The 26,695-nt window shown below is 36.7% G+C and overlaps 1 protein-coding gene across 2 annotated transcripts in view; it reads right to left on the bottom strand.

The window, feature by feature from the left end:
* Positions 1 to 26,431, bottom strand: part of LOC149840984 (transmembrane protein (DUF616)) — a 48,252-nt gene extending 21,821 nt beyond the window's left edge. Inside the window, exons 1-6 of one of the 2 annotated variants that reach the window (XM_090003523.1) lie at positions 25,976 to 26,431; positions 19,454 to 19,491; positions 19,213 to 19,297; positions 17,512 to 17,844; positions 16,717 to 17,063; positions 16,142 to 16,353 (exon numbers count right to left, since the gene is read on the bottom strand). In XM_090003523.1, coding sequence (XP_089859649.1) covers positions 16,142 to 16,353; positions 16,717 to 17,063; positions 17,512 to 17,844; positions 19,213 to 19,297; positions 19,454 to 19,491; positions 25,976 to 26,192 — 1,232 coding nt within the window. In that variant the 5' untranslated portion in view covers positions 26,193 to 26,431. The remainder of the gene's footprint in view (positions 1 to 16,141; positions 16,354 to 16,716; positions 17,064 to 17,511; positions 17,845 to 19,212; positions 19,298 to 19,453; positions 19,492 to 25,975) is intronic. The other variant, XR_016431420.1, reaches the window with a different exon arrangement.
* Positions 26,432 to 26,695: the final 264 nt, after the last annotated feature.

Raw genomic sequence — 26,695 nt, 5'->3', positions numbered from 1 at the left:
TCTTTGGCATGGTCGTCGGGGTCATTGTAGTAGTCATTTTATTGATAAGCTTGTTTCAAGTAGTCTTATTCCCAAGTCAAGTCTAAGTTTAAGTGTTGACAATAAAAAATGTTCTAGTTGTCTTCAGTGTAAGAGTCATGTTCTTCCTTTTCATTCCATTAATAAAAGAGCTTCAAGACCATTTCAGATTATATGTTCAGATGTTTGGGGCCCGACTCCAAATTCTTCCATGTCTGGCACTAAATATTATCTCATCTTTGTTGATAGCTATTCTCGATACACATGGATTTTCTTTATGAAAAATAAATCTGAAACCTTTAAGTTATTTCAGAACTTTCATTCCTTTGTTCAGAATCAATTCTCTGAGAATATCATTTGTTTCCAGTGTGATGGAGGGGGTAAATTCTCTTCAAATGACTTTATTGGTTTCCTCCAGACAAATGGGATAAGTAGGCAGGTGTCTTGCCCTCATACACCTCAACGGAATGGGATTGCTGAACGGAAGCATCACCATATTGTCGAGAGTGCAATGAGCATGATGCATGATAGTAATCTTCCAATTACCTTATGGACAGAAGCCTTTCATACAACAGTCTATGTCATAAATCGATTGCCCATGAACATCTTGGAAAACAAATCACCCTATTTCTCTTTGCATGGTGTGCATCCAAATTATCATGATTTGCGTGTATTCAGGTGTGTATGTTATGTTCATGTTGACAGTTCAATGCAGCATAAGTTTCAGGATAAGGCCTTAAAGTGCAGATTCGTTGGGTACGCTGATGATTACAAAGGATACAGATGTTAAGATCCCGTAAGCAAGCGCATCAAAATATCCAGAAATGTTGTGTTTGACGAATCAAATTTTGGTCATAATGCTATCACTCCTCCTGAAATTGAAGTTTATCATCCTTGGTTAAACTCAGATCTCTTTTCTAGTATTAATGATGTTTGTTCCTCTTAATGTCATCAAAGAGATGAGGGAAACGTATCTACTGCTGAGCAAAGACCTCAAGAAAGTGTGATTTCTGAGTCACTATCGGCTCCAGAAAGATATAAAGGCATTGTTTACTCTCGACGTGAGAAGGAGATACCCCTCAGCTCTAATCAGGAGAAGAATCCTCTTGTTTCCATTCAATCACCTGTTCACAAAAGGTCTACCTGATCTCGACATCCTATTGATAGGTGGGTTAGTTATGAGAATTTTACAATAGATTTTCAACTCTTCTTAGCCTCTTTGGGCAAGGAGGATCAACCAACAACATTTTATCAAGCAATAAATTCTAAGAGATAGATTGAAGCTATGAACGAAGAAATGGAGGCCCTTCATGAACGTGGGACTTGGGATATTGTTCCCAGACCACACGATCGAAATGTGGTTGGATCAAAGTGGGTGTATAAGATAAAGTATAAGACGGATGAGACTATCGAACGATATAAGGCTAGGCTGGTTGTTAAAGGCTTCACACAGGAGCAAGGACAAGATTATGATGAGACTTTCAGTCCGGTCGTGAAAATGGGCACTATCCGCATCATACTATCATTGGTTGTTAAACACCAATGGACTCTCAATCAACTGGATGTGAAAAATGCGTTTCTACATGGAACTCTAAAGGAGGCATGGAGCAACCCATTGGGTATGCAGAAGGAAACTCTAAAGAATACGTGTGCAAGTTAAAGAGAGCTATATATGGTTTGAAGCAAGCATCTCGATATTGGTTTGACAGTTTTTCGCTTGAAGTAGAAAAATATGGCTTTATTTGGTCTCTTCTCGACCATTCTCTTTTCATATTCAAATGCAAAGATGTAGTTACCCTGTTATTGATATATGTTGATGACATTATCATTACAGGTAACTCTAATGGACATATTGAACAGATTAAAGAACTTCTGAATCATAGATTCAAGATGAAGGATCTTGGTAAACTGTGATACTTTCTTGGAGTAGAAGTTGACAGGACTGTTGAAGGCATGACACTCACTCAACATAAGTATACCGTTGATGTTCTTAGCAAGGCAAGTATGACTGATTGCAAGCCTCTAAGCACACCCAGTGTACTTCATCAGAAACTTAGTTCCCAAGATGGAGATCTGTATGAGGACCCTATAGGATATCGTAGGATAGTAGGAATGCTTCAGTATCTTACCTTCACTCGGCCTGACATTGTCTATTCTGACAATCAGGTATCTCAGTTCATGCATGAACCACATATTGGGCATATGAAAGTTGTTAAACGCATTCTTCGATATTTGAAGGGAACTATTGGAGATGGTCTTCAATACAGAAAGAGTATGCATGACCATCACATGCATGAGCTTCTTATTTACACAGATGCAGATTGGGCAGGAGATCCAGATGAGCGTAGATCAGTTTCAGGATACTGTATTTTTATTGGCCTAAATCTTGTCTCCTGGGGCAGTAAGAGCAAAAGGCCATAGCGAGGTCGAGCACAGAAGCGGAATATAGATCAATGGCAGCAGCTACAGCTGAAGTAACATGAATCACTCTTGTGTGACAATCAAAGTGCTATCAATATGTCATTCAATCTCATCTACCACAGTCGTGCCAAACATATTGAAATTGATCAACATTTTGTAAGACAGAAGGTCGAAGAAAAGGAAATTGAACCAGAATACGTTCGGACTGCTGATCAAGTTGCTGACTTGTTTACAAAAGAACTTATCAAGGACAAATTTTGGATGTTAAAAGGCAAGTTGTTCATGGTTCAAAACCATGTACAACTTGAGGGAGGGTGAAAAGATGTCACGATTGGGTTTGGATCTCAAGATCCAGACCCAATCTGTTTACTCTTATTTTCACACATGCTCATTAACTCATTAATGGCATGTGTTGTAATTTACACACTTTATGTAATACCCTAAATACACTATACGTGTATATATTGAATGAAAGGAAACGCAAACCCTAATTTTGGGTTTTCTATGCAGCCCTCAGAGCCTCTCTCTCCTTGTCTGTTGCTTTCTTTCACCAACTGGGTCGGCTGGGTGGGGTTTGGCCGCATACCAGACCCAGCCGGCCGGGTCGACTGGGTCATTGGTTCTAAAAAAAAAAATACACACACATTATGTGCATATATGTTAATCCAGATTTTTTTCATCGGCGGTGACCTTAATGGACATGTAGGCATTAGTAGGGATGGATTTGAGAATATCCATGGAGGCTATGGTATAGGAGAAAGAAATGAAAGTGGAGAAAGGATTTTAGATTTTTGTTTGTCCTATGATATGATCTTAGCAAACACTTGGTTTAGGAAGAGGGAGTCTCACCTAGTAACATTTAAAAGTGGGGTTAATACGAGTCAGATAGATTTTTTCCTACTTAGAAAGAGAGATAGGGGTTGTTGCATCGATTGTAAGGTTATACCAGGAGAAAGTGTAGCTACACAACATAGAGTCTTAATTTTAGATCTTAGAATTAGACAATGCCGCAAAAGGGATAGACATAGGATAGATCCTAGAATTAAGTGGTGGGCATTGAAAGGAGCTAAACAAGGAATGTTTGTAGAGCAGGTAGTTAAGGAAGTTGATTGGTGTCTCGAGGAGGATTCAGAATCAATGTGGAATAAGATAGCGGGTGGTATGAGATATTGTTTTGATTGATGAGTCTAGAGCTGGGGTTAATGCTAAGTTAGAATTATGGAGACAGACATTGGAAGCTAGAGGTTTTAAGTTGAGTAAGAGTAAGACTGAATATATGGAATGTCGGTTTAGTAAGCAACGAAGTAGTGATGGGAGTGTAGTGAAGCTTGGTGAGCAAGATATACCGGTGAATGATTATTTCAAATATTTGGGATCCATCATTCAAAAGTATGGAGAAATTGATGGAGATGTAAATCATAGGATAAAGGTTGGGTGGATGAAATGGAAAAGTGCTACTGGAGTGCTGTGCGATCGTAGAATGCCATTGCGGTTGAAGGGAAAGTTTTATAGGACGACTATTAGACCCGCTTTACTATATGGTACGGAATGTTGGGCTGCCAAGAGACATCATATTCAAAAAATGAGTGTAGCTGAGATGCGGATGCTTAGATGGATGTGTGGAAATACAATAAAAGATAAGATTCGGAACGAAGAGATACGTAAGAAGGTAGGTGTTGCACCCATTGAAAATAAGACGCGAGAGAATCGTTTACGGTGGTTTGGACATATTCGGCGAAGGCCTAATGATGCTCCAGTTAGAAGGTTGGAGAAATGGGAAAATATATTAGTTAAAAGAGGTCGGGGTAGGCCTAGGAAGACTTGGATGGAGATGATAGGAAAGGATATGAATGCTTTGAACCTCACCGAGGACATGGCGTTGGATAGAAATGATTGGAGGAAAAGGATTCATGTGGAAGACCCAAAATGAATTTCTTTTTTGGTTCATATCGCTGACCCCAATTGTTTTGGGATGAAGGCGTAGTTGTTGTTGTTGTTGTATGTTAATCCAGATTTTTCACAAGTTTCTTTTTTCTGGTTCTATACATATATAGCTACTCTTGTGTAAGTGCTTAACTGATTTATATTTGTTGCTTGACTTGTTGCATACCTGCTCAATGTTCATGCATCCTATCATGCCTGTGTACAGTGTGACTAAAATGCATATGGTCATGCAAAGCTGTTAAGCATACACCTATGTAATATTTATGAGTGTTGTCATGGTTTAGCTAAACATCTAATTGTTTTGGTAGCATCATACAAGTTGTTTCCAATGCTTAAACTGAATATTATATGTTGAGTTAAAAAGTGTTAACACATGGTTGTTTACTTATACATGAGCATACATGAAATTGATGTGGGATTACCTATAAGTGACTGCATGATGTGTTCACAAGTTTGCTTAAAGTGAATTGTAAGTGAAAGCATGTTGTTGACATGAATCCAAGTATTAAATGAAAATATGCATTGGACATGAACTTTTGTACTGAATGAAAGCATGCAATAGACTTAAACATGTGCATTACATGAAAATGTGCATGTGACACTATCATATGAATTGAATATAAACATGTTTCTAAATATTCTTGTTTCCTACGCATAGTTGAAGTTTGCATACATGAATGTGCGTTGAAAAGCATGTGAAAGTAATGCATAGTGGCATGCGATTAATGATTTTTGCATATGAATGCATTGATGATCAAATGGATCATCCTGGGTTGTGTGAGCCTTTGAGTATGAGTTGCTCTTTGTTTTAGTTTAATGCATTTCAAAAATCAAATGTGATATTATTATTTTTATTGCACTGTTCCATGATGCCACGGGTTGTGGTCCCGTGAAGAGCTTGACATGTTGATTTACAAGGTTATGTTATTAATTATGCATGTTGATTTGCAAATGTAAAAGAGATGAATTAATAACAAGATAAAAAAAAGTAAAGAATAATGTAATTTATGTTTTTTTGATGTCTCTTCTTTAATGTGGGAATCTTGGATATTGCGGGTTTGGGGAAAACGTGAGGATACTAAAATTTCGTGTGTGTTGTTGTTGCCCCTAAATCCGATAATGAGGTTCTTCTCCTGACCACGGTTTTAGGAAGAGTCTGTCATTTTGCCTGAGGGTGGTGTGTAGACACAGCTGTTGTTTTGGTATATCAAGAAAAGTGGTGTCAGTGGTTGCTGATTTCTATGGTGTCCCCGACATTAGATGTTGATTTCCAATGTTTCGATGAATGGTGCTGATTCCTGATATCGGTCAAGGGCTAATTTTGGAACCTAGTAATAAAATACAAATTGTGTGTTAAGCTATTCCGGAAACCTAACTTGACCTCGAAGATTGGGTTGCGCTATTAGGGTTCATTTTATGTATCCACGTTATTAGGGTTCAACAATGAACCCTTTCACGTGTAATACCCAATTATTATTTTTTTTTTCAATTTTTCCATGCCCCTCACGATAGTGTGAGCTTTAAAAAAAATCTCGAGTTTGGATCTCCTACACAGGGACTCGCAATCCATTACGTTTTTGGATTCATATATGGACTATCTGGGTCCATCCAAAGATCTGAATCTTCTAGTATTAAACTTAGAGATTCAAACTTCCAATATAGATTCAAATACTTTGGATCCATCATTAAAATTTTAATTGGACCATTATGATTTCGATGTAAAATCTATACTAAGATATCGGAAATCCGATGTCAAAGATCCAAAGAACGCATTTTGGATCTAGTATTGGATATCCAACCAAGGTTTCTAGAATCTGATATCGAAGATCCAAAAAATATCCGAGATCCAATATCGAAGATCCGAATAAGATATCAGGGATCTGATATCGAAGATTCGAACAGGATATCCGAGATCCAATTTTGAAGATCCGAAAATATCCGAGATCTAATATAAATCAAAATAAAAGCAATGAAAATACTCTCGTACCACATTTTGGCCATGAAATTCAAGTCTATTTAGGCAATAAAATTTACAATTGTTACAAATCATGCATTACATCTAGTGATTGGTGTATAAAGATCCACATAATCCATTAATTCACTGGGTCGAACCAAGCAGATGTTGCGTGTGGTTATCAAACCCAAACCATTGATTCAGTGAGAGTTATGTTTAAAGATAGAAATTTGACTGGGTATGACTTATCAGTCCAAGCTTGGCCAAGCAATCACAGCTTGGAGGGATTCAACCCAGTCATGGCTTTCAGATGCCCAACTTAGTCTATGTTCAATTCTTGTTACATAACTAATACCAAGTGACTAATTTCATGTTAAAAACTTGGTATAACATAATGATTATTTGTGATTGTCTGAGTTGTTAGTTTGGCTTTGTTGTTGGTCATAATGTTTATTCTTAAAACTGGTAAAGAACAACATTAGTGGTTGATTTTTACTATCTGTTGTTTCTAAATTATTTTTGTTGTTTTCTTTTCTTGCTAAGTATGCTTGACACCTTATTTTCTTATAATTTTAATTGTGGCTTTAATATTACTCATCTTTAAGCCATGGTATTTATGCCTCTTTACTCAAAGACCATTGCTTGTATTTTGCATGTCACATGGTAGAAAACATGATTAGATTGAGTTTTCAAATCTGTGTATTGGGGTACAAAATTCTGATATGCAATAACCGAGTAATCTCTGGTTAAAACTTCAGCAACTGTTAGGTTTCATAATTCATCATTTGTACCTTAGTACTTGTCAATAGCTATTGCACTTCACATTTGTTTTTTCTTTTTTCTTTTTTACTTTTGACATCAAACAAGTGGCCAGTTATATCCCTTAAATAGCTATGTTACATCAACAAGCTTGTATAAGTTCATCTATATGGCTTATATAGAATTTATGTAGCCTTTGTATAAAAAAATATGTATGATCAGTTTTTTTCACAGCTATATAATTAGTTTTCAAGTTATTTAATTAGTTTTTAAGTTATATATGTTGATTCTTATTGAATATGAATATGAATTCATTGGATTATATAAAGCATTGTCTCAATTTTTTTAACTCTAAGTTTTTATAAATTTCTATGTTAATATATATTTTCTTATATGCATTTTTACAGTTAACAATGGGAAGAGATGTAGGATGAGACTATGAAACTAAAGTTCTAAATCCCACTAAATATCTCAAACTCGTAGAACATGTAATTTACAATTATTGTTATTATAAGACTACAGGAGGCATTTATAGGTTGAAACATCACTTAGCTGACACGAAACATGGTGTAAGCATATAAGAAGCGGTTTCACCTTATGTGAAAAGTTTTTTTCATAATCATCTAAGGAATCAGAAGCAAAAGAAACAAGAAGATAAACAAAACAAGTTCGAAATTGGAAAAAGTGTTTATTTTGGATCATCAACAAGCGATAATGTGAACAACGAAACCAGTGGATCATGTAGTATTGCAAAATCAAGCACAGGTGGTCCCATAGACCTCTTTATGAACAAAGAAGCACGACAAATCACAATAAACACTGCTTTCAAAAGGGATGAGAGAAAAAACGTATGTCGTGCCATTGATAGATTTTTTTATTCCAATGCCTTATTATTTAATCTTTGCAATAGTCTATATTGTGGTGCAATGGTAGAAGCTATTGCAAATTATGGGCGAAAGATCAAACCACATTCTCACCACGAGATCAGAACATGGATTTTGAAAGACGAGGTAGATTGTACTCATGAAATTTTAAAAGAGTTAAAAAAAGAATGGCCAAAAGTTAGTTGCAGCATTATAACAGATGAAAAATGAAGAAACTTAATTAATTTTCTTGTGAATAGCTCATCTGGGATAATATTTTTGAAGTCTGTTGATATCAGCGACATAAAAAAAACTGATGCAAATTTGTATAACTTGTTTAAAGAAGTTATTAAAGAAGTTGGTGAAAGGAATGAGGTGCAATTCATTACAGCTAATGCACCAAATTATGTGGCAGTTATGAATATGTTAATAGCATAAAAAATATGTTTTTTGACACCATGTACGGCGCATTGCTTAGATCTGATGTTAGAAGATATTGGAAAGATATCAATTTTTAAAGATATCTTGGAAAAGGCAAAAAAAATTATAAGATACATTTATAGTCATGCATGGGTATTAAATTTGATGAGAAAGTTCACAAAGAAAAAAGAACTTCTACACCTAGCCGTCGCTCGTTTTGCCACAACATATCTCACGCTTCATAGTATTGGATGTTATAAGAAAGAGTTGAAGTCGATATTGTTGTCTTCAAATTTTAGATCTAATTACTATAAGAAATCCGATGCTAAGAATATTTTTATATTGTCCTTAATTATAATAAGTTTTGAACTGTCATATCATATGCAATTAAAGCTACACTTCCTCTGGTGAAAGTGTTGCGATTAGTGGATGCAGATGAGTTTGCTATGTGATTTTTATACAAGGCAATAGATAGAGCAAAGGCGAAAATTGCTTCAAACCTTGACAATGTTGAAAAAAAATATAAATCTATTTAGGACATCATTGATAGACGATGGGACTTGTAACTTCATAAGCCTTTGCATGCAGCTGCCTATTATTTAAATCATCATTTTTATTATGCTGACAACTTCAACCTGAATGGAGAAGTTATGAGTGGATTTTATGATTGTGTTGAAAAAATGGTTTCTAATGCAAATGTTCGGTTGAAAATTACAACATAAATCGATACATTGAAAAAGGCAAAGAGGTTGTTTGGTAGAAAGACAATCGTTACAACAAGAAAATTAAAAAGTTCTGGTAAGCTTGCAATTATGTTGTTATTTGTTAATATTTTCTTTATGTTTTTGTTAATTGTGACATTCTTAAAGTTTTTATCAATTTTTTATTGTTTTATTTGAATGCAGCCGATTGGTGAAGTTCATTTGGGCACGAAAATCCTGAATTGATAAATTTTGCAATTCGAATTCTAAATTTGACATACAGTCTATGTCACATGGGTGCGGGTGCGGGTGCGGGTGCGAGTGCGGGGATTCGACACTTCCAAAAAACCTGGGTGCGGGGGTGCGGCAGGGGCAAAAATATAAAATATATATATAAGGGGGTCCGGGGGTTCCCCCGACGCGGGTTGGGGGTCAATTTTTTTTTGCTGGTCCATAGGATTCTTCAAATTTCATTTTATATACAGTTGCACGACAGCTAAAAGAAATTTATTAGATTGGACATGTGGAAAAGAGAGGTCTACACAAGGCTAGAGCTAGAGCACCCATCTCGTCAGGAGAATACGTCAGGAGAACAGTGAATACTAATAGCCAGCAAGGCTACCACCATCATTATCATTTATTATGGAGAGAGAAAATCCTTTACGAAAAGAAGGATCAGCAAGGCTACCACCATCATTATCATTTATTATGGAGAGAGAAAATCCTTTACGAAAAAGAAGGATCAGCAAGGCTACCACCATCATTATCATTTATTATGGAGAGAAAATCCTTTATGAAAAAGAAGGATCTGGATTGAAAAGGCAAGAGCAGCAACAACTGTAAGCAGATTTTTTTTTTTTAAATTTCGCAGCCCAGCAAATTTTTTTTTTTAAAAAAAATCCAAAAAAAAATGGACCTAAATGATCCTGGGTGCGGTCAGCGCACCCAGGATCGGGTTGACCGCACCCGGTGTCGCACCCGCACCTGCGTCGAGTCGCGTCGACGCGGGTGCGGCACCCTGCTAGCCGAATCCCTGTGACATAGCATATAGTGCATCGGGCTGTGAGAGGAATTGAAGTACTTTCTCATTGGTTTGTGACTTTATATTTTATTTTTGAAATACATTTGTATAAGTATAATTATTTTATAATTGATTATCAATGATTTGAAATTATAGGTGCATACAAAATGGAGGAATAAACTTGAACAAGAGAAGATGAATGCATTGGTTTTTGTAATGTACAATATGAAATTAAGAGAGAAATATGAGGAGGAGGGCTACCAAAGACCCTATATGTCTAGATCATATAGACATAGACGATGAGTGGATTGTGGAGAAGGAAGATCCTATGTTGCCTAGTGATCTCAATTGGTTGGAGGATTCATTGTTGAATTTAAACTTCGACATAAATGTCATTGAGCATGTGCTTATTGAAAAAATCACTTCACCTCATGATTCATAAAGTGGTTCTAGGCAAGACAGGTCTTCAAGAGATTCAAGTAAAGTTATATTCTTTTTACCTTACTATGAATATAAATGTATTTTTTTAATTAGATCAAATAAGTATTTAATACATGATTTTTTATTAAAGAAAAAAAAAAGCAAAAGAAGTGATTGAGGATGTGGAGGAAGAAAGTGCAGATGATGAAGAGTCAGAGAATGAGAATGAAGGAGAACCTATTTATATAGATTCCTTAGATGATGACATACTTAGATATTGATGATGACGAGACACAAGAAGAACCTAGGCCCTAATTTATATCATAAGACTATGGGCATTTATATGTTTTTTTAGGTCTTTCATTTGCACTTGTGAATGTTAACACTCTCATTTTGAAGAATTTTGAACAAATATATTAACATTTGGTTGTTAATGCTAACATGCATTTTCTAATTATGACATGATGTTGTTAATGTTAATATGCATTTTGTTGTTAATTTTTTATTGAATGAATGCTCATATTTTATTTTTTAGATACTTACATAGATCAAGTTGTTGCATTAATGTTACTTTTACATGTTAATCTCATATTTTTTCAGTACTTATTTGAGTTTTTTTTCTTGTTGATTGTTGCTTCATCAATAAAGTATTTTTTATTTATTTATAATTTTAGATATTTTTTATAGTTTTTTTTAGTTTTCAAAAAAAAATTGAGGCTTAAGCCTCGCCTCAAATTTTGGTGGAGCACCTCGCTACGCCTCAATGCTTTTCACAACACTGACTTGAGCTAAATGAACTGTTCTGTGAGCACTCATAAACTGATTAACTACATAAAATGCATAGGTAATATCTGGCCTAGATATAGTCATGTAAATGAGGCTCCCAGCTAATTGTCTGTACACAACAAGATATTCTAACTCAACACCATCTGAGACCCTCATTTTCAAATTTGCTTTCATAGGAGCGTTAACTCTTTTGACTTCATCTACCAACCTTGCCTTCACCACTAAGTTTGTAGCATATTTATGAGACAAGTACAATCCTCTTGGTGAGTATATTTTATCAATCCCAAGAAAATACTTTAAACGCTCCAAGTCTTTCATCTCAAACATTATAGCTAACTCCTTCTTGGTCTCCTTAACTTTTTCAGTGTCATCACTTGTGAGTATCATATCATCTATATAAATAAGTAATATGCATTTTTCATGTATGGAGGAAGATACAAACTGAGCAGGATCATGATGACTTTGCTCAAAACCAAGAGATTGCACTGCTAAACTAAACTTCTCAAACCAAGCTCGAGATGCTTGTTTGAGTCCATATAATGCTCTGCAAAGTCTGCAAACTCTTCCTTCAGGATCTAAGTAACCTTGTGGAAGTTTCATATATAAGGCATTCTTAACATCTAACTACCACAAATTCCATTGTCTGACTGCAGTCACTGTAAGCAATATTCAAATAGTTGTCATATGTGCTACAAGAGCAAACGTCTCAGCAAAATCAATTCCAAATGGATGATTGTAACCCTTAGCTACTAATCTTGCTTGTATCTTTCAACCAATTCATTTGTTTTTGTTTTTATTTTATAAACCCATTTGCTCCCAACAATATTTTTTCCTGGTAGAGGTTTTACCAGCTCCCATGCTTGCATCCTCTCAAGTGCACTTATTTCCTCAACACCTTTAGCCCGTAAGAAATCTTTGAATGCACAACTTGCATATTCACCACCAGAGTTTGTTCTCAATGTCTTAATCTTAGTAGCAAACTGATTTTCAAACATAGCACAAAAGTTTTTAAAGATACCAAAAACTTCACTTCTATTTTTTATAAAGTATAACCAGGTATATCTCAAACAATTATCTATGAAAGTAACAAAATACAATGATCTTCCTTTTGACAGAACATGTGAAGGACCTCATACATCAGAATGTACTACATCAAAAGGACTTTTTATTTCTCTAACACTGGACCTAAATGATAAAGCATGACCCTTTGCCAACCTACAACTTTCATTGTCTTTGACATGACTTGATACAACTAATTCTGGTTTATAAAAATTTCCTAAAGACACCAACTTTTGCAACCTAGAACTGGAAATAAGACCCAGTCTCTGGTGCTACAAAACTGATTGATCTATAACAACAACTTTCACTCTGATACCTGGATTACTCTGCTCACTCATATTGATCCAGTCCAAGTAGTATAAGTCTCCCCTTCTATGGTCAATCCCAATCTTCTTCCCTGAGAGTTGATCCTATACCACACAACCAAGGAGAGAGAAAGTAACATTACAATTAAGTTCGGTAATTTGTCTAATAGAGATAAGATTCATGGCAAGGGATGGAACATGGTAAACTTAAGAAAGATTTACCTTACTACCAAGACAAAATTCAAAAATAATGGAACCTACTTTTGAGACAAACATAGAAGAACCATCGGCAATACGAAAAATACCATTGCAGGGGTTACAATTGGTTAGAATAGTCTCATTGGATGTCATATGACATGATGCCCCAAAGTCTATTAACCAACCAGAAGCATAGCCAGAGATACCCGAAAAAGCAGTACCAGAAGAACAAGAAGCATGAGCAAAAGTGGAAGGGGCTACGGCTGACTGGGCAAGCAGTTGTAATTGTTGAATCTGTTGTTGCATTTGTTGTTGCACCTTCTCCAACAATTGAAGTTGACCACTGCCTAAGGATTCTAAGGATCTTAAAGTAGAAATACCACTAGACAAAGTACTTTTGTCAATATGCTCATCCTTTTCTTGAGAACTGGACACTAATTTTTTATATGACCAAAATTTTTGCAATAGTGACACTGAATAGCACCCATGTCACCTCTCCCACCAACACTCAAATCACCTCTTCCTCTAACTCTACCACCTGACTGCCGAGAAACTACCATAACACTGTCACCAGATGAATAAGCTCCAAGAGATTTCATCTTGGTCTCTTCTGCTATCAATTCAGCTATGACCTTAGTAAATGAAGGAAAATGAGAACGATGCAAGATAGCACTCCTAGTTCCATCAAATTCTAGTCTGAGCGCCATAAAAAACTCAATGATCTTATCAGTTTCCTTATGCTGGTCAAGGAGGCCCAAACAAGTTTGACATGAAGCACATGACTCACATTTTACACACTTTTCACATTTTGTTTGACCCTCTATGAGAGTAATAGCATCCCATATTATTTGCATATCAGAATAGAACTTTTCAATTGACTTACTTCATTGTCGCATACTCTTCAATTCTTTAGTAAGCTGATAATGCCTTGCCCAATATTCTTGTTTGTATACTTGTTTGAGGTACGCCCAAGCTTCTTTGGCCTCTTAAAATTGAAATTTAGAAAGATTCATAGCAATTATTTGTTCCACTAAACCTTTGGCCTCTTAAAAATGAAATTTAGAAAGATTCATAGCAATTATTTGTTCCACTAAACCCAGAATCCATGATTTAACCCTTGCATTATTTATGACCCATTCCTCTATAGCTTTATCGAAATCAGCATTAGTGGGCTTGGGTTTCATCTCTGAGCCATCCAAATATCCTCTAAGACCTTTCGCCACTATTATCGTTGTCATAAAATCAACCCAATATGCATAATTCGTCCTATCCAGTTTTACTGGAACAATCTGGATTCCTTCCTTTTCCATATCACACACAACTCAACCTATACACGAGCTGCTAGATATGAAGACCAAACACCACCAATACTGACCAGCTGCAACAACTCACTTACAGCAGTCCAGGATTCAAAACAAAGTGTAACAACAAAAAAAACTATTATCACCACACTGATTACACCCTTTTTCACCAAAGCAAAGTGATCAGATTGATCACCACAAAACAACAACACTTGCTGCGTGTTGCTGCCACATAGAAACCCACCAAAACCACAAAGAAACTCCTCCAAATCACCACAACAGCTCACCAAACATCTTCTAAAAGTTTTCTAGGGCAAAATCGACCTGAACATAACCCATCTTAGAGCTTCAAACCTGCCGATTTGGTCACAATCTATGAAATCTCCAAATCTGCGCACTATGAGGAGCGATTTTCAGAAAATCTTGAAAAAATCACAACAATTCCAATATTCAACTAAATCATGTGATTTTTTGTTTGGGTCAGCTTCTAAAATCAACATCTAACTGAAACTCACCTCAGCCAAGGTTGACTCCGACATTCGAACTTCAGGGGCTGACATGCATCATGTTCTCCAAGACAAACTGCTCCCTACCTCTGTCCACACACCCAATCCTCTAACAGCTTGAACGTGGCTCTGATACCATGTTGAATCATCTCCTTGAAGTCGATCTGTTAGAGGAACACAAGAGAGAGAGAGAAATACTCTATTTTGTGGTTTTATTATCTTCGAAGTATATCAATACAAAAGTGTTGACCCCCCTTTTATGAGAACAAAATAGGGTAACAAAGAAAGCGACCAAAGTACCCCTAACAATTATTCAAGGTGAATAAGACTCCATAAAAGGGGTGTAGTATACATAGGGTAATTACATATTGTACATAAGTATTAACACTCCAAACCTCGATGCGCTACTTCCCCTATCTTATCTCTTTAGTCAGAAGAAAGCATAGTGATTACGGAGCTTACTCTACACTCTGCCGGATATATATCTGTGTGTGTATTATATATGTATGTACTATAAACCTTAGTTAATGAGAAGAGACCACTAGAAGAAAAGTTTGAGAGGCTGTACACTAAGTGCAATGCAGCACTTAGAATACTTACATTATTGGACAAAACAAAAAACATGTTTACCATGAGCAGCAAGAACATATAATCCTAGTTAAGGAGATGATGCCAATTAAAGAAAGTCTTGAGAAGCTCTACGCTAATTACAGTGGTAAAATTGGATGAACTCCATGTGATTGATCATGAAAGTGCATATAAGCTGGTAGGTCAATTATATGAACCCTAAGAGGCATCAATATCACAAATACATAATCTATAATGTTGGCTGCAATAAAATCCAGTACAGCATAGCTGCAAACAGCTTCCAAATCTTAAAAGTGTATGCTGAATAAAAACACCAGCTAATATTCTCAGGTCATGAAGGGAATCCAATATGCACCATGTAAAAGCCTAGATCCTGAAGTTCAAAAGCAACAAAACAGGTGCAGCTACTGCAATAATCTGCATTTACATTATGTTCATTGGGCAGCACATCAATTTACCAGATAATTCAAAGTAATGATGGAGTAAGAAGCATGTGATAGGATAGATATTTCAAGTTCCTAAGAGACAGCTTCAGTGCTATGCTGGTGTTGTGAGGAGATTAAACCAGTGAAAACATTTGATAATGTCCAGTCGAAAATGACTATCACTCGCAGATTATTCAACATGAATGATCATGCTTCAATATCTACTATACTTTTGTCATACAGGTTTGAAGATCTAAAAGTAACTTAGCAAATTGAAAGTATTAGTATCACAGAGTAACTTCTTGTCAGATGCTTTATCCTTTTGTTTGTCTAACAGAAGTAAAAAGACCAGTGAAGTCATCACTGCATTTTCAACACCATAAAAAAAAAGAAAAAAGCATACAAAAATTGGAACAAATGCAACAGGTCAACCATTGACCACAAAATGTTACCTAGAAGTTGGGAAAAGTCGGTGTGACAAAAACTTTGGCACTTTTCCTGCCTTACGCAAATCAGTGTATGGTAAATTTTGCACAACAACCATTTTCCATAAGCCGATATAGCCTCTTTCATCCAAAGTCTGTCCCTCCGAAGACAGTCTTGCAATTGTTAGCACATCGACGAACATAACAAAGCATACATTCTCTTTTGAACGCATTGTAATCTGAAACAAGAGAACTAGTAGCATGTGAAAAATTAAATGCCACTCAAATCTCAACATGTCAGCATCCTACCTAAGCTGATGTGCTGACAAAATCAAATATGACACATAAATATAAAATGAAACAACATGAAATATAAGAAAGTAGAAATATAACAGCAATAACTAAATCTTAAGAAGGATAGACATGAACTGGATTCACTACCAAAAAGACATTGTTTAACACCATGCTATCAGTCATTTTCTGAGAACATGAACCATAGTAGATCAAATCAAAACTAGAAACATCATAACGAAGATGAATGCTTCAAAATAGGAGAATCAAAATCCATTAGTGGCAAAGATAGTTTTGAAATGGATATATACCATTTTGCTTGCTGGCCTCCTCAAGAAATCAGAGTTTCCAAAAATACAAGATGATACAACAATATGACAGGAGTTCATGTATTCCTTGTCCTTCTCATATAGATCAAACCCAGTGCTTGGTGAACCATCTGGCTCTCTGATAAATCCACAGTGAAGTCTTTGATCTCTTGCATAAAATGTATTCTCTCTCTCTTCAAGGCTCTGGTGCCCACCAAATCTAGATTCAATCCCGTATGGGCTGTCCTCTTTCGCAATATACTTAAGGGAAAATTGGGTGAAATTCAGGAAGTCTTTGGGTTCAGCAAGATTGTCAGTGGAATTCAGAAAACCAATGTCACACGGAAAATCTGAAAGTTTGACATTTGAAAATAAGTATTATGATATAAAAGCTCATCAAGAGCAGCAAATCACCTAAAAGAACCATCAGGTATGTGATGCAGGTGTTTGTGTGCAAGAAAATAGGAACTCTCTTCATGGAGTAATAACACTATACAGTCTGGTATGCTTACTTACCCTCCCAAGTTCTTAATGCATATAGGAAAAGGCATATAATGGCTGACCTGGATCAGTAATTTGAGAAGGAAAATATATATATTGTATTATACACTACCACATATCCTAAACACGTTAATAATTAATTATGGGCATGGTCATGAAAGCTTTCCAGCATTAAGAAAAATGAAATGCTAAAATTTCAGAACATAAGAATGTAAATGGGAAACAGCATCAGAAAAGAAGGGAAGGGTTTATTAAGTAGGTAATAAAGGAAAGGGCAAGAAAGAGTATAATGCTCACATTTACGCCTACGATGCTTGATTTTAGGATGCCCTAGACTCTCTTCTTCAAAGGTGCTCTGACCAGAGGTCTGATTGACCACATTCTTTAAGCGCTCATTTTGATGACTCTTATTCATGTTATTTTGTTCCCTGAGAGATCTATCTGAAATGTTCTCCATCTGAGAACCAGCATTTGGCAGATGACGACCATCTTGAGATCCATCTTTCATGGAATTAGTACTATATCTATGATGTTCACTCGCAGCACCTTGATACTGGTCCAAGTTCATTTCGGGTCTACTCAGTTCACTCCTTGTAGCCACTTCTGTAGAATCTGTATCTGTGCCACTATCTGCAGTAATATCCAATCAGAATGTGGTTTTCTTTACTGGGAAAACTACAGTAGCCCTTAGCTAAGCACAATTGACCACAACCAAAGAAACAGCTAGAATGAACATTAGAATAATAGGCAATATAGCCACATCAATTGTCTTAAACCTCAATTGAGCAGGCAGAACCAATCCTTTTGTAGAATGGGCATCCACAACAAACATCTATTCAAGATAATATTTGATGAGGCACTAAAAGTGTTCTCGCCAAAATATAACGATGTAATAGCATCACTATTATTAAAAGAATACACTGAAATGATATAGAAAAACCTCCTGTATTAATGTAATAAAAAAGGGGTGAAACATGCACATATCAGAGTTGCCAGTCGAGGAAGCAGGAGCAGGAAGCGATTTGGGAAGTGAGGCACTTCTAAAATTTTAGAAAGCTGGAAGCGCAGGATGACTTAGAAGCGAACCGGGAATCATCTCGAAAGCAAGAAGGAAAGCGAACCGGAAAAGAACTAGGAAGCAAAGAGGAAACGAAGAGGGAAGCGACCTAGGATTCGAGTGAAAATTGAACAGGAATCAAGTTTTCCCAATATTGGGCAAAAAAAATTTGTTAAAAGCTCCAAGCCCCCCAAAAAAAGAAAACTTGTTTCCTGATATTGGGAAGTGAGCAAGAAGCAATCTGGAAGCGAGTGGGAAGTGAATGGGAAGGGCGCTTCCTAATTAAAAAGGGTGTTTTCCCGCATGTTTCGGAAGCGTCACGTTTCGTGCTTTTGAAGCATGCTTCCCCATGCCTATGGGCGCTTCCAACAACCCTGGCACATACACACAAATACTGCTTGTGACCGATCCAGATCCGTCACTGATGAGTCTAATTTTGTGCTTTGCTTTAGTTGATTTCCTTGCTTTCGTATTATATTTGGGTAGAGGGAATTCATGTACTTGGGAACGAAAATGAGTAAGCTAGCTCTATAAATATGTAAGGCTTAGCCCATATTCAAGTTAATGAAGGATTTACTTTTGGCTTTCTGCCTCATTCTTCCTTTGAGTTTGAGGATTGGACTAGGGCAAGAGAGATGACTATCTCTCTCAAACCCTAGGAGGATGACACCTAGAGGGATGCATCTCTCCCTCTTGGTCGTCCAACCATCTCTCTCTCTCTCCCACTGATCTCTCTCTTCCTTCCCTAATGTGCATGAATCCCTAGGATTTCGATCTGCTGGGGATTGGAACCCTAAAAGGTTGATCTATATAGTGGGCATAGCGATGCCAAACGATGGAGCCTGATCATAAAGTTCAAAAAGGGCACAAAAATGAAAGACAAATTTCTGCTTTGACACACTTGGATAAACATGAATCACAGATGATGGGACAGAGACTACCTGATATAGATTTTGGATTGTTTCCCGTAAGTGAATAGTCCATCTCCCCTGAATTGAAGTAAAAGGACTCAACAGATCTTTCCAGCTAATCCCACAGAAGAAAATATTTTCAACTTTTAGACTAGAAGATGCCTCAGTTAAATGAATTTGATGAGGGTTTACAATAAATAAAGTTTTCTTTCAATGTCAAAAGAAGCAAACAATTTTAGCTGATGGAATAGAGCATGTTATGAGCTTATACCAGAAGCTCATCCTTCATTTGATCAGAAACTGATCTACCTGCACATGGAAAGATATCAGTAATATTTGTTTCAGAAGAATCAGAACCTAAAGTACAAATTTATGGGAATGCAAAGAAGAGCAGGTAGATGAAAGGAAAAACAGAAGCTGGGGGAAGCCAATTAAGAGCAATAATGAGCATAGGAAAAGGCTATTTGATCTACAATATTCGTGCCAATATTGAATCATGTCAGATGTAAGGGAATAATTAATTGATAGTTCTGCTTTAAAATTCAGAGTCTATAGATGCTCATGTATATTTCTGATATATAGTGGACAACATGCAAACACGCACATGTACACATCCACATATTTGTGTAATAACCATAATTTTAGGCATTTATTTAAATATATTATGATATATGGGTGATTTGGGCCTGGGATCCAGTTTCGGATCCAAGACCCATAAAGGGGTATTTATGCTTAAATAATTGCGTTATATTAAAATAATTTTAATATTAGTAATAAAATAGAAATATATATATATATGTATATATATTAAGCGAACTCGAGGATCCACAGTTGGATCCACTTGGATCCAACTTGCGGATCCATATTGATGGGGGTTAAATTATATGTATAATGTTAAATTCAAATTAAATAAATAATTAATATTAATTATAAGAAAAAAATAAATAAACAACTGTGGTACAGGGATCGGACCCACAGTTGGACCCGCAAGGATCCAACTGAGGATCCGCTAGCGTTTGGCGACCCGGATCCAGTTGTAGACTGGATTTGGTATCGCGGGTCACGGGCTCGGACCCGAGTTCATTTTAATAGGGGGAGGGTTGCCCGATAAAACCCTAACAGAATCAAGAAAGGGGGGGGGGGGGGGTTACGCAGGGCATAACCGACCCCTGCATCTCGGTAGAGGAGGGTCTTGGCCGATAAAAGGAGTGGAGTTAGGGGTTTTCCCTCCCTCGTCTCTCTCTCCACTCAGTCTCTCTCTCTTTCTTTCACTCGATCTCTCTCTCCCTCTATCTCTCTCTCTCTCTGTCGAGTTGGGTGTGCATCGGAGGGGAGGAGGTCGCTGGCGAGCTGCGGCAACCCACATCCACCATCGTCGACCTCCAGCGAGCTCCCTGTCACGGCAGCAGAAAGGAGCAACCCCAGCCGGCCCTACCCACGCGATTGCAACCTCCGATCGCCAGAAAGATCGCCGGGAAATCATCAAAAAGGTATGATGCTTCTTGGATTTCGGGTAAGGGATCGAACATGGGTTCGATCCCGTGTAGTCTTTTGAGGTGAGGGTCCCTGGGGACCTTTTTGCATGGATGATTGTTGTTTCCTTTGTTGCTTCGTGGATTAAATTTTGTTTTGGGGGTTTCCATCGACCCTAATCCGAAAACCCTAACCTATGATTTGGAGGTTTGAGGTTTCCATTGTGAAAGGGGGTCGGCTGAGGTAGGGGATGGCCCCAGCCGTGTAGGTCCCGAGTATTTCTTTTGGGGATTGCCTCAAATTTGGGGGTTTCCATCAACCCTAACCCGAAAACCCAAATTTATGATTTGGGGGTTTCGGATTTCCTTTATGAAGGGGATATGTGATTTCGATTTTTCTTATATAAGGGGATTTTCTTGTTTGTGCAATTCTTTTGACTTCTAATTTGTATACAGCATGCGTATGAATGAGGAGATTTGGATCATTTATGGAATCGGTTTTTAGTTTTTATAAAATTTAAAATTTGTAGTCTGTAAGGTATATTAACAAGTGTAACATCTTGTAATGCCTGAGTATTGAGTTCTGCTTATCTCTTATGATCTTCATCGGAGCAACAGATGTCTAGAGACTTCACTATCAGGCATATATCTTAAACCTGCTCGTGTTTTCCCGTTTCTTAAGTCCTGTTAATTCCTATCGGTAATCGTCTGAATAACAAATATCTGATTTTGCTTGAGTTGGTTTTTTTTTTCTTGATGTTAAATCTGAATATGCATCTATATAGTTTAGCCCAACAGTATGGATTAAACCAGAATGGGCACTGAAAAGTTTGAAGGGTTAGGACTGTTGCGAAAGAATATATAGTCACATCTATAGGGGTTTGGATTGAGTAGTTTGCAGGGTTGCACATGTTGCTGATATGGTTGCTCATGCATATAATACTTAATCTGTATTATATACATACTTTTAAATCTGTAGATTTGGCATGGAAAATACATTTAGAATTTTTGTTCAGCGTTAGCACATACCGCTATTGTTATCATGCTTTGACCTTATGTTTACATGTATTTTTCTGTTTGCACTGGATTTGGGTTTCCCATGAGTAGTCGGTTTTGAAAAAAAAAAACATTCTTGAGGAAAAAAGGATCTAACATTATTAGGGATCTTTATTATTGCTAGCTGAAATGTCTATTTTGACTAGCGTTAGAACCAATTATCATGACCATTATGCAGTTTTTGACAATCTTAGTCTTGTTGTTTTGTTATAAGTATTGAGTGGAAGGAGAGCATAAGATCATGGGATGTGTGGAACCCTGCCAAGCTCAGCCGAATGGTGTTGGACTATATTTTTTTTACAAAGGAAAATATGATAAATGTCATTTCCTTAACTGCCCATGCTTGTGGACAAATGACAGGTCGATTGAATCCTTGTTCATGTATAGTATGGCTCATATGGAAGCTTAGCTTAGCACTTTAATTTTTCAGAATGCTAGCTAATCGTGGTAGACCTGGCTCTTTGCATACAGGTAAATGAAAATGCTAATATGCTTAGACTTGATTTGTTATGCTTGATTTGGATATCGTTGTCTAGTTGTTTTCATGGGCATGAGCAATCATGAAACTAATGCTTTATTGCTTGAATTTACATGCATGGGTGTTCACATGATATAATAAAATTAATCAAGGAATGACAACATACATTTGGTATAAATATGTGAATCCTTGCGCATGAATCTTTGAAACCATGCTTGTGAGTGTTGTTGTTTCATGTCCATGGTTATATTGGCATATATGGATGTGCATTTGGAAACACTTGTCGTGGAGGTTTATGCTTTCACTTGACTGTTATGATTATGGTACTCATGAGTGTGAGCATGATTCAGTTATTAGTGATTCTTCTTGAACATGTACGCTTGATTTATATGTGAAATGGTACATGTACACTCACACACTTAAAGAAACCATGGATTTGGTTAATACCCATATGTGATGTAGGTAACACACACATATTGAAAATGCATATGAATGAATTATGACATGCATATGTTTGGGTTTATATTTGCATGAATATATATGCTTTTTGGCACTTTGGCCTAGTGTTATGAATGAAACACTAATTTGGTTTTATTATGTGGTGCATTAATGGCCCAAATGGACCATCATCGGCCTGGAGAGCCGTGGGTTTGGTTTTCTTTTCACATATGTATTTAACTGCATCACTTAAATCACATAAGATGGTTTGGCACATTACTACATTGTTCTAGTTGATTATACGAACTGGAGTTTCGTAAGGGTCCCCGCAAGGGAGGATGCGGGTTTTCACTTTACTTTTGCATATGGTGTTGCAAACTTAAAGAATAGACTTAAATAAAAATATAATGAATAAGAACAGTGTAATATACATTCTGGGATATCTCATCTGGAGTATGAGAATCTTGAATATCCGGTCTTGGGGAGACTGTGAGGATACAAAAAAATTTTGTGCGTTGTTGCCCCTGAACCCGATATTGAGGTTCTTTCTCCTGGCCACGGTTTTAGGGAGAGTCCGTCACTTTACCCGGGAGTGGTGTGTTGGACACAGTTGTTGTTATGGTACCAAGGAAGTGGCACTTGTGGGCGTGGAGTGTCCTTTGTGTCCCCGACATTAGATGTGGAGGTCTAATGTTCCGAAGGTGATTCGGTCGAGGGCTAAGTTGGAACCCAGTAATAAAATACAAATTGTGTGTTAAGCTACCCTAGGAACCTACTTGACCTCGGGGTTTGTACCCGTTTGGTGTATCCGCGGGCAACGGTAATTAAAAAGAGGAACTTAAGGTTGTGTACATCTAATAGGGCATGCATATGGAAAGATGAAACTTAAATGAAAGATAACAGAAGAAATCATGCATTGCACATAATCATGCATTTTCCTATTATACATTAGAACATGCATATGTTATTTGTTTTCTTAATTGTTATATGTTTGGTGGATGCATGATGTTTAACTGTCAATGTATGTTAAATGTTTTGTTGTACTAAAATGATGCATCATGGTATGGTTTAATGTTTCTTTATGCATAATGGATGTACCTTGTGATATGAATGCGTACCTGAATTATGAATTGTCATAATTGCATTTCTCTGAATCATTGTATAAATTTGTATCTGTGATTATGGGATATTCAAATGATTGCTTTTGATGATACTTGTCAGATTGCTTCTCATAAATTATTGACTGTTGTAGCATAGTTTTTTACTTATTCTTGTATGGGTTGAAAATCACATTCGGCACCCACACCATATACTTGACACATAATACACCTGCAAGAAAAAATACAATAATTCCTACTTAGACAGTTGTAGTCTAATTCCTATAAATTTTCAGGTGAAGAGTTGGATTTAGGAACGACTGCGAGATGAGGCTTTGATCGGGAATTTTGGATTTACTGTTCCAAGGATAGTGTGAGAACTCTCATCTTAATTTTCATTGATATTGGAATGAAAAGAATGTTTTGGTTTTGCTCCATCTGTAATGTTCTGGAATGCTTAGCCCTACGGTATGACTTGTTTCCGCTGTATTGAAAAAAAGAAAAAAAAATCTCAAAATTTGGGTTAAGATTTCGGGGCGTTACAATTTGCCTATTGTAGAGTACCTTACCATCATACACACAACCTGCATAGACCTAATCATCCAAAGCTAGAGTCAACCCTTGGATAAATCCAGTGTGATGTAGAATACCATACTATGGTACATACTGTCTGGATATACCTAATCACCTGAAAGCTAGAGTCAACCTTGTATAAATTCAGTGTGACATCAGTATATAATTTCAGCACACACACACAAAGACACCACCCATTCATTATTGAGAGAGAAAATAAAAGTCCCACAATTTTCTGTATGCCGGATTTTGAGACTCAAGTTGTAGAGAGTACACACACAAACACGAAAATTTTCTTCCAAAATTGCTGGTCTGATTTTTAGATTTAAGCTGCATTTACAATATCATGTGGGCAAGCACAAACATACACATGCATGCATGTGTGTGCCTGTATACTGAAAATGTATCAAGATATTTTAGTCATGACATCCCCAGAAAAGTACATTGCAACATTTTGAAAATTACTAGCAAGTTGGACTTTTGCTTTTTCATAACCAAGTTCAGCACATGCAAATCTCTATAGTTTTCACTACAGGTCAATGGATTATGCGGTGTCCCAGATAAATTCTACAAATGGGTAGTAAAGAGTAATTTCCTTCTTCTACATCATCTTTTGTAGTTTTTCTTTTTCTTTTATGTCCTATTCTTAGATTTTTTCAAGAAAATAGCTGCTCTTATTACCAAGATGTTTCCTTGCTAGCAATAATGGCACGTGCAACACAAAAAGATTCCATCACAAATGTCTGTTTTTTGGAAATATAATGAAATTTTAGTAGATTTCCTACCAAAAGAGAAATCCCAAAAATATCATAATGTCTTCAAAATACCACCAACAGCAATCATGGCAGGTATCCAACCGAATCAGACAGAATATGTTTGTAACTAAATCTCCCCCAGAACGTTTGACACAGAAAGAGGACTTCACATAAAGTGGAGAATATACAGTGAAACCTTTGTCACAGATATGGCCAATAGTTTGAAATTAACACAATCTTATTGAGATTTTTTCAAAAGACGACTATTCGAATATTTATTCTGATATTAATGAGATAAAAGCAATTTCTTAATGTCGCATTCATTACAATGATATAAGATGTCACCTCAGCATACAAACCACTTAGCAATCGTTTTCAAATCAGCAAATTTGATCCAAATGAAGTAAACAATTTCATTTTTTTCCAACCAGAATGTGACACCCATAAAATTCTGCCAAATAGAACTACCATCGTACAACGGTTTTCCAAAATAACACCACCCAGGGTCAATCATTTCATGTACTTACCAATAAAATCCAAATGAAACCAACAAACCAGTGCCTGAATAGAGCATTATTTTACCAAATTTGCTTCATTTTATACATGTCAAACTGCCAATACTAAAAAATTCGATTTCTTAATCACGTGAAATATCAAATGGACCACAAATAAATAAAAAAGAATATGTAAATAATCCCTCAAGAACACAAAGTGCCACTGAACTTAAACAAATTTCTTTCATTCTGTACATGTCAAACAACCAATACTCAAAATTTGAGCTCTTCAATGACCAACCAATCATGTGAGATACCAGATGGGTGACAAACAATCAAACAGAAGATTCACATAATTTCACGAAGAACACAAAAACACCATCGAAAGAAATCAAACAAGAAGAACCAATAGTTCACAGAGAAAACTCACCCCGGAACCAAAGCTTCGGCGCCATGAGCGACGCATAGAGCAGAAAGAACACCACCATCAGAGAGATCCAGACGGAGCATCGGCCGCCCTTACCGACCCGTCCGAATCTCCTCCCTCGACGGTACCTGTGGTGGTCGTCGCCCCTATCCCTATGAAACAAACCGGCAATTCCGATTCTGTCCATGAACGACTCATTGGAGGATCGGTAGAACGCCATAGAGAGGATCAATTCGTGCTTTTGGGGGACATTTTCGAAACCCCCACCACGCCAAAATCCCGGAATGAGGGGACTGTATCAGACAAAGATCGTGAAAATGGCGGATCCATCCACAAATTTTCAAGATTTTGAAACGCCCGAGATTCTCCTTTCAGCATCTCAAAGTAGAAGAAAATTCTTTCAAAATTTCTTGTCTAGGCTAATTTACATGTAAGCGCCAAAAATATGGCAAATTTATGCTTAGGCGTTTCAGGTTCTAAATAATTAATATAAACGGTTATTGTTTCAAGAAAATAGCTTGGATGATTGCCTTAGTTGCATTTTTTTTTCCTTTGAAAGTAGAACAGGGACATAGGAATGCACAATGAGCCGAGCCGATTCGGGCTCAGCTCAGTTAAGCTTGGCTTAAAACTTGAATGAGGCTGTAAATGAGCCAGCTTGTACACTAGACTGAGGCTCAGACAAGTATATGAGTCCAGCTTGATCAGTCGACCGAGCTTGAT

This window comes from Nuphar pumila, chromosome 4 (assembly GCF_984573655.1).
Source record: "Nuphar pumila chromosome 4, dmNupPumi1.hap1.1, whole genome shotgun sequence".
NCBI lineage: Eukaryota > Viridiplantae > Streptophyta > Magnoliopsida > Nymphaeales > Nymphaeaceae > Nuphar > Nuphar pumila.
Note: the sequence above shows the minus strand (reverse complement) of the source record. Positions and strands in the feature narration are given on the sequence as shown.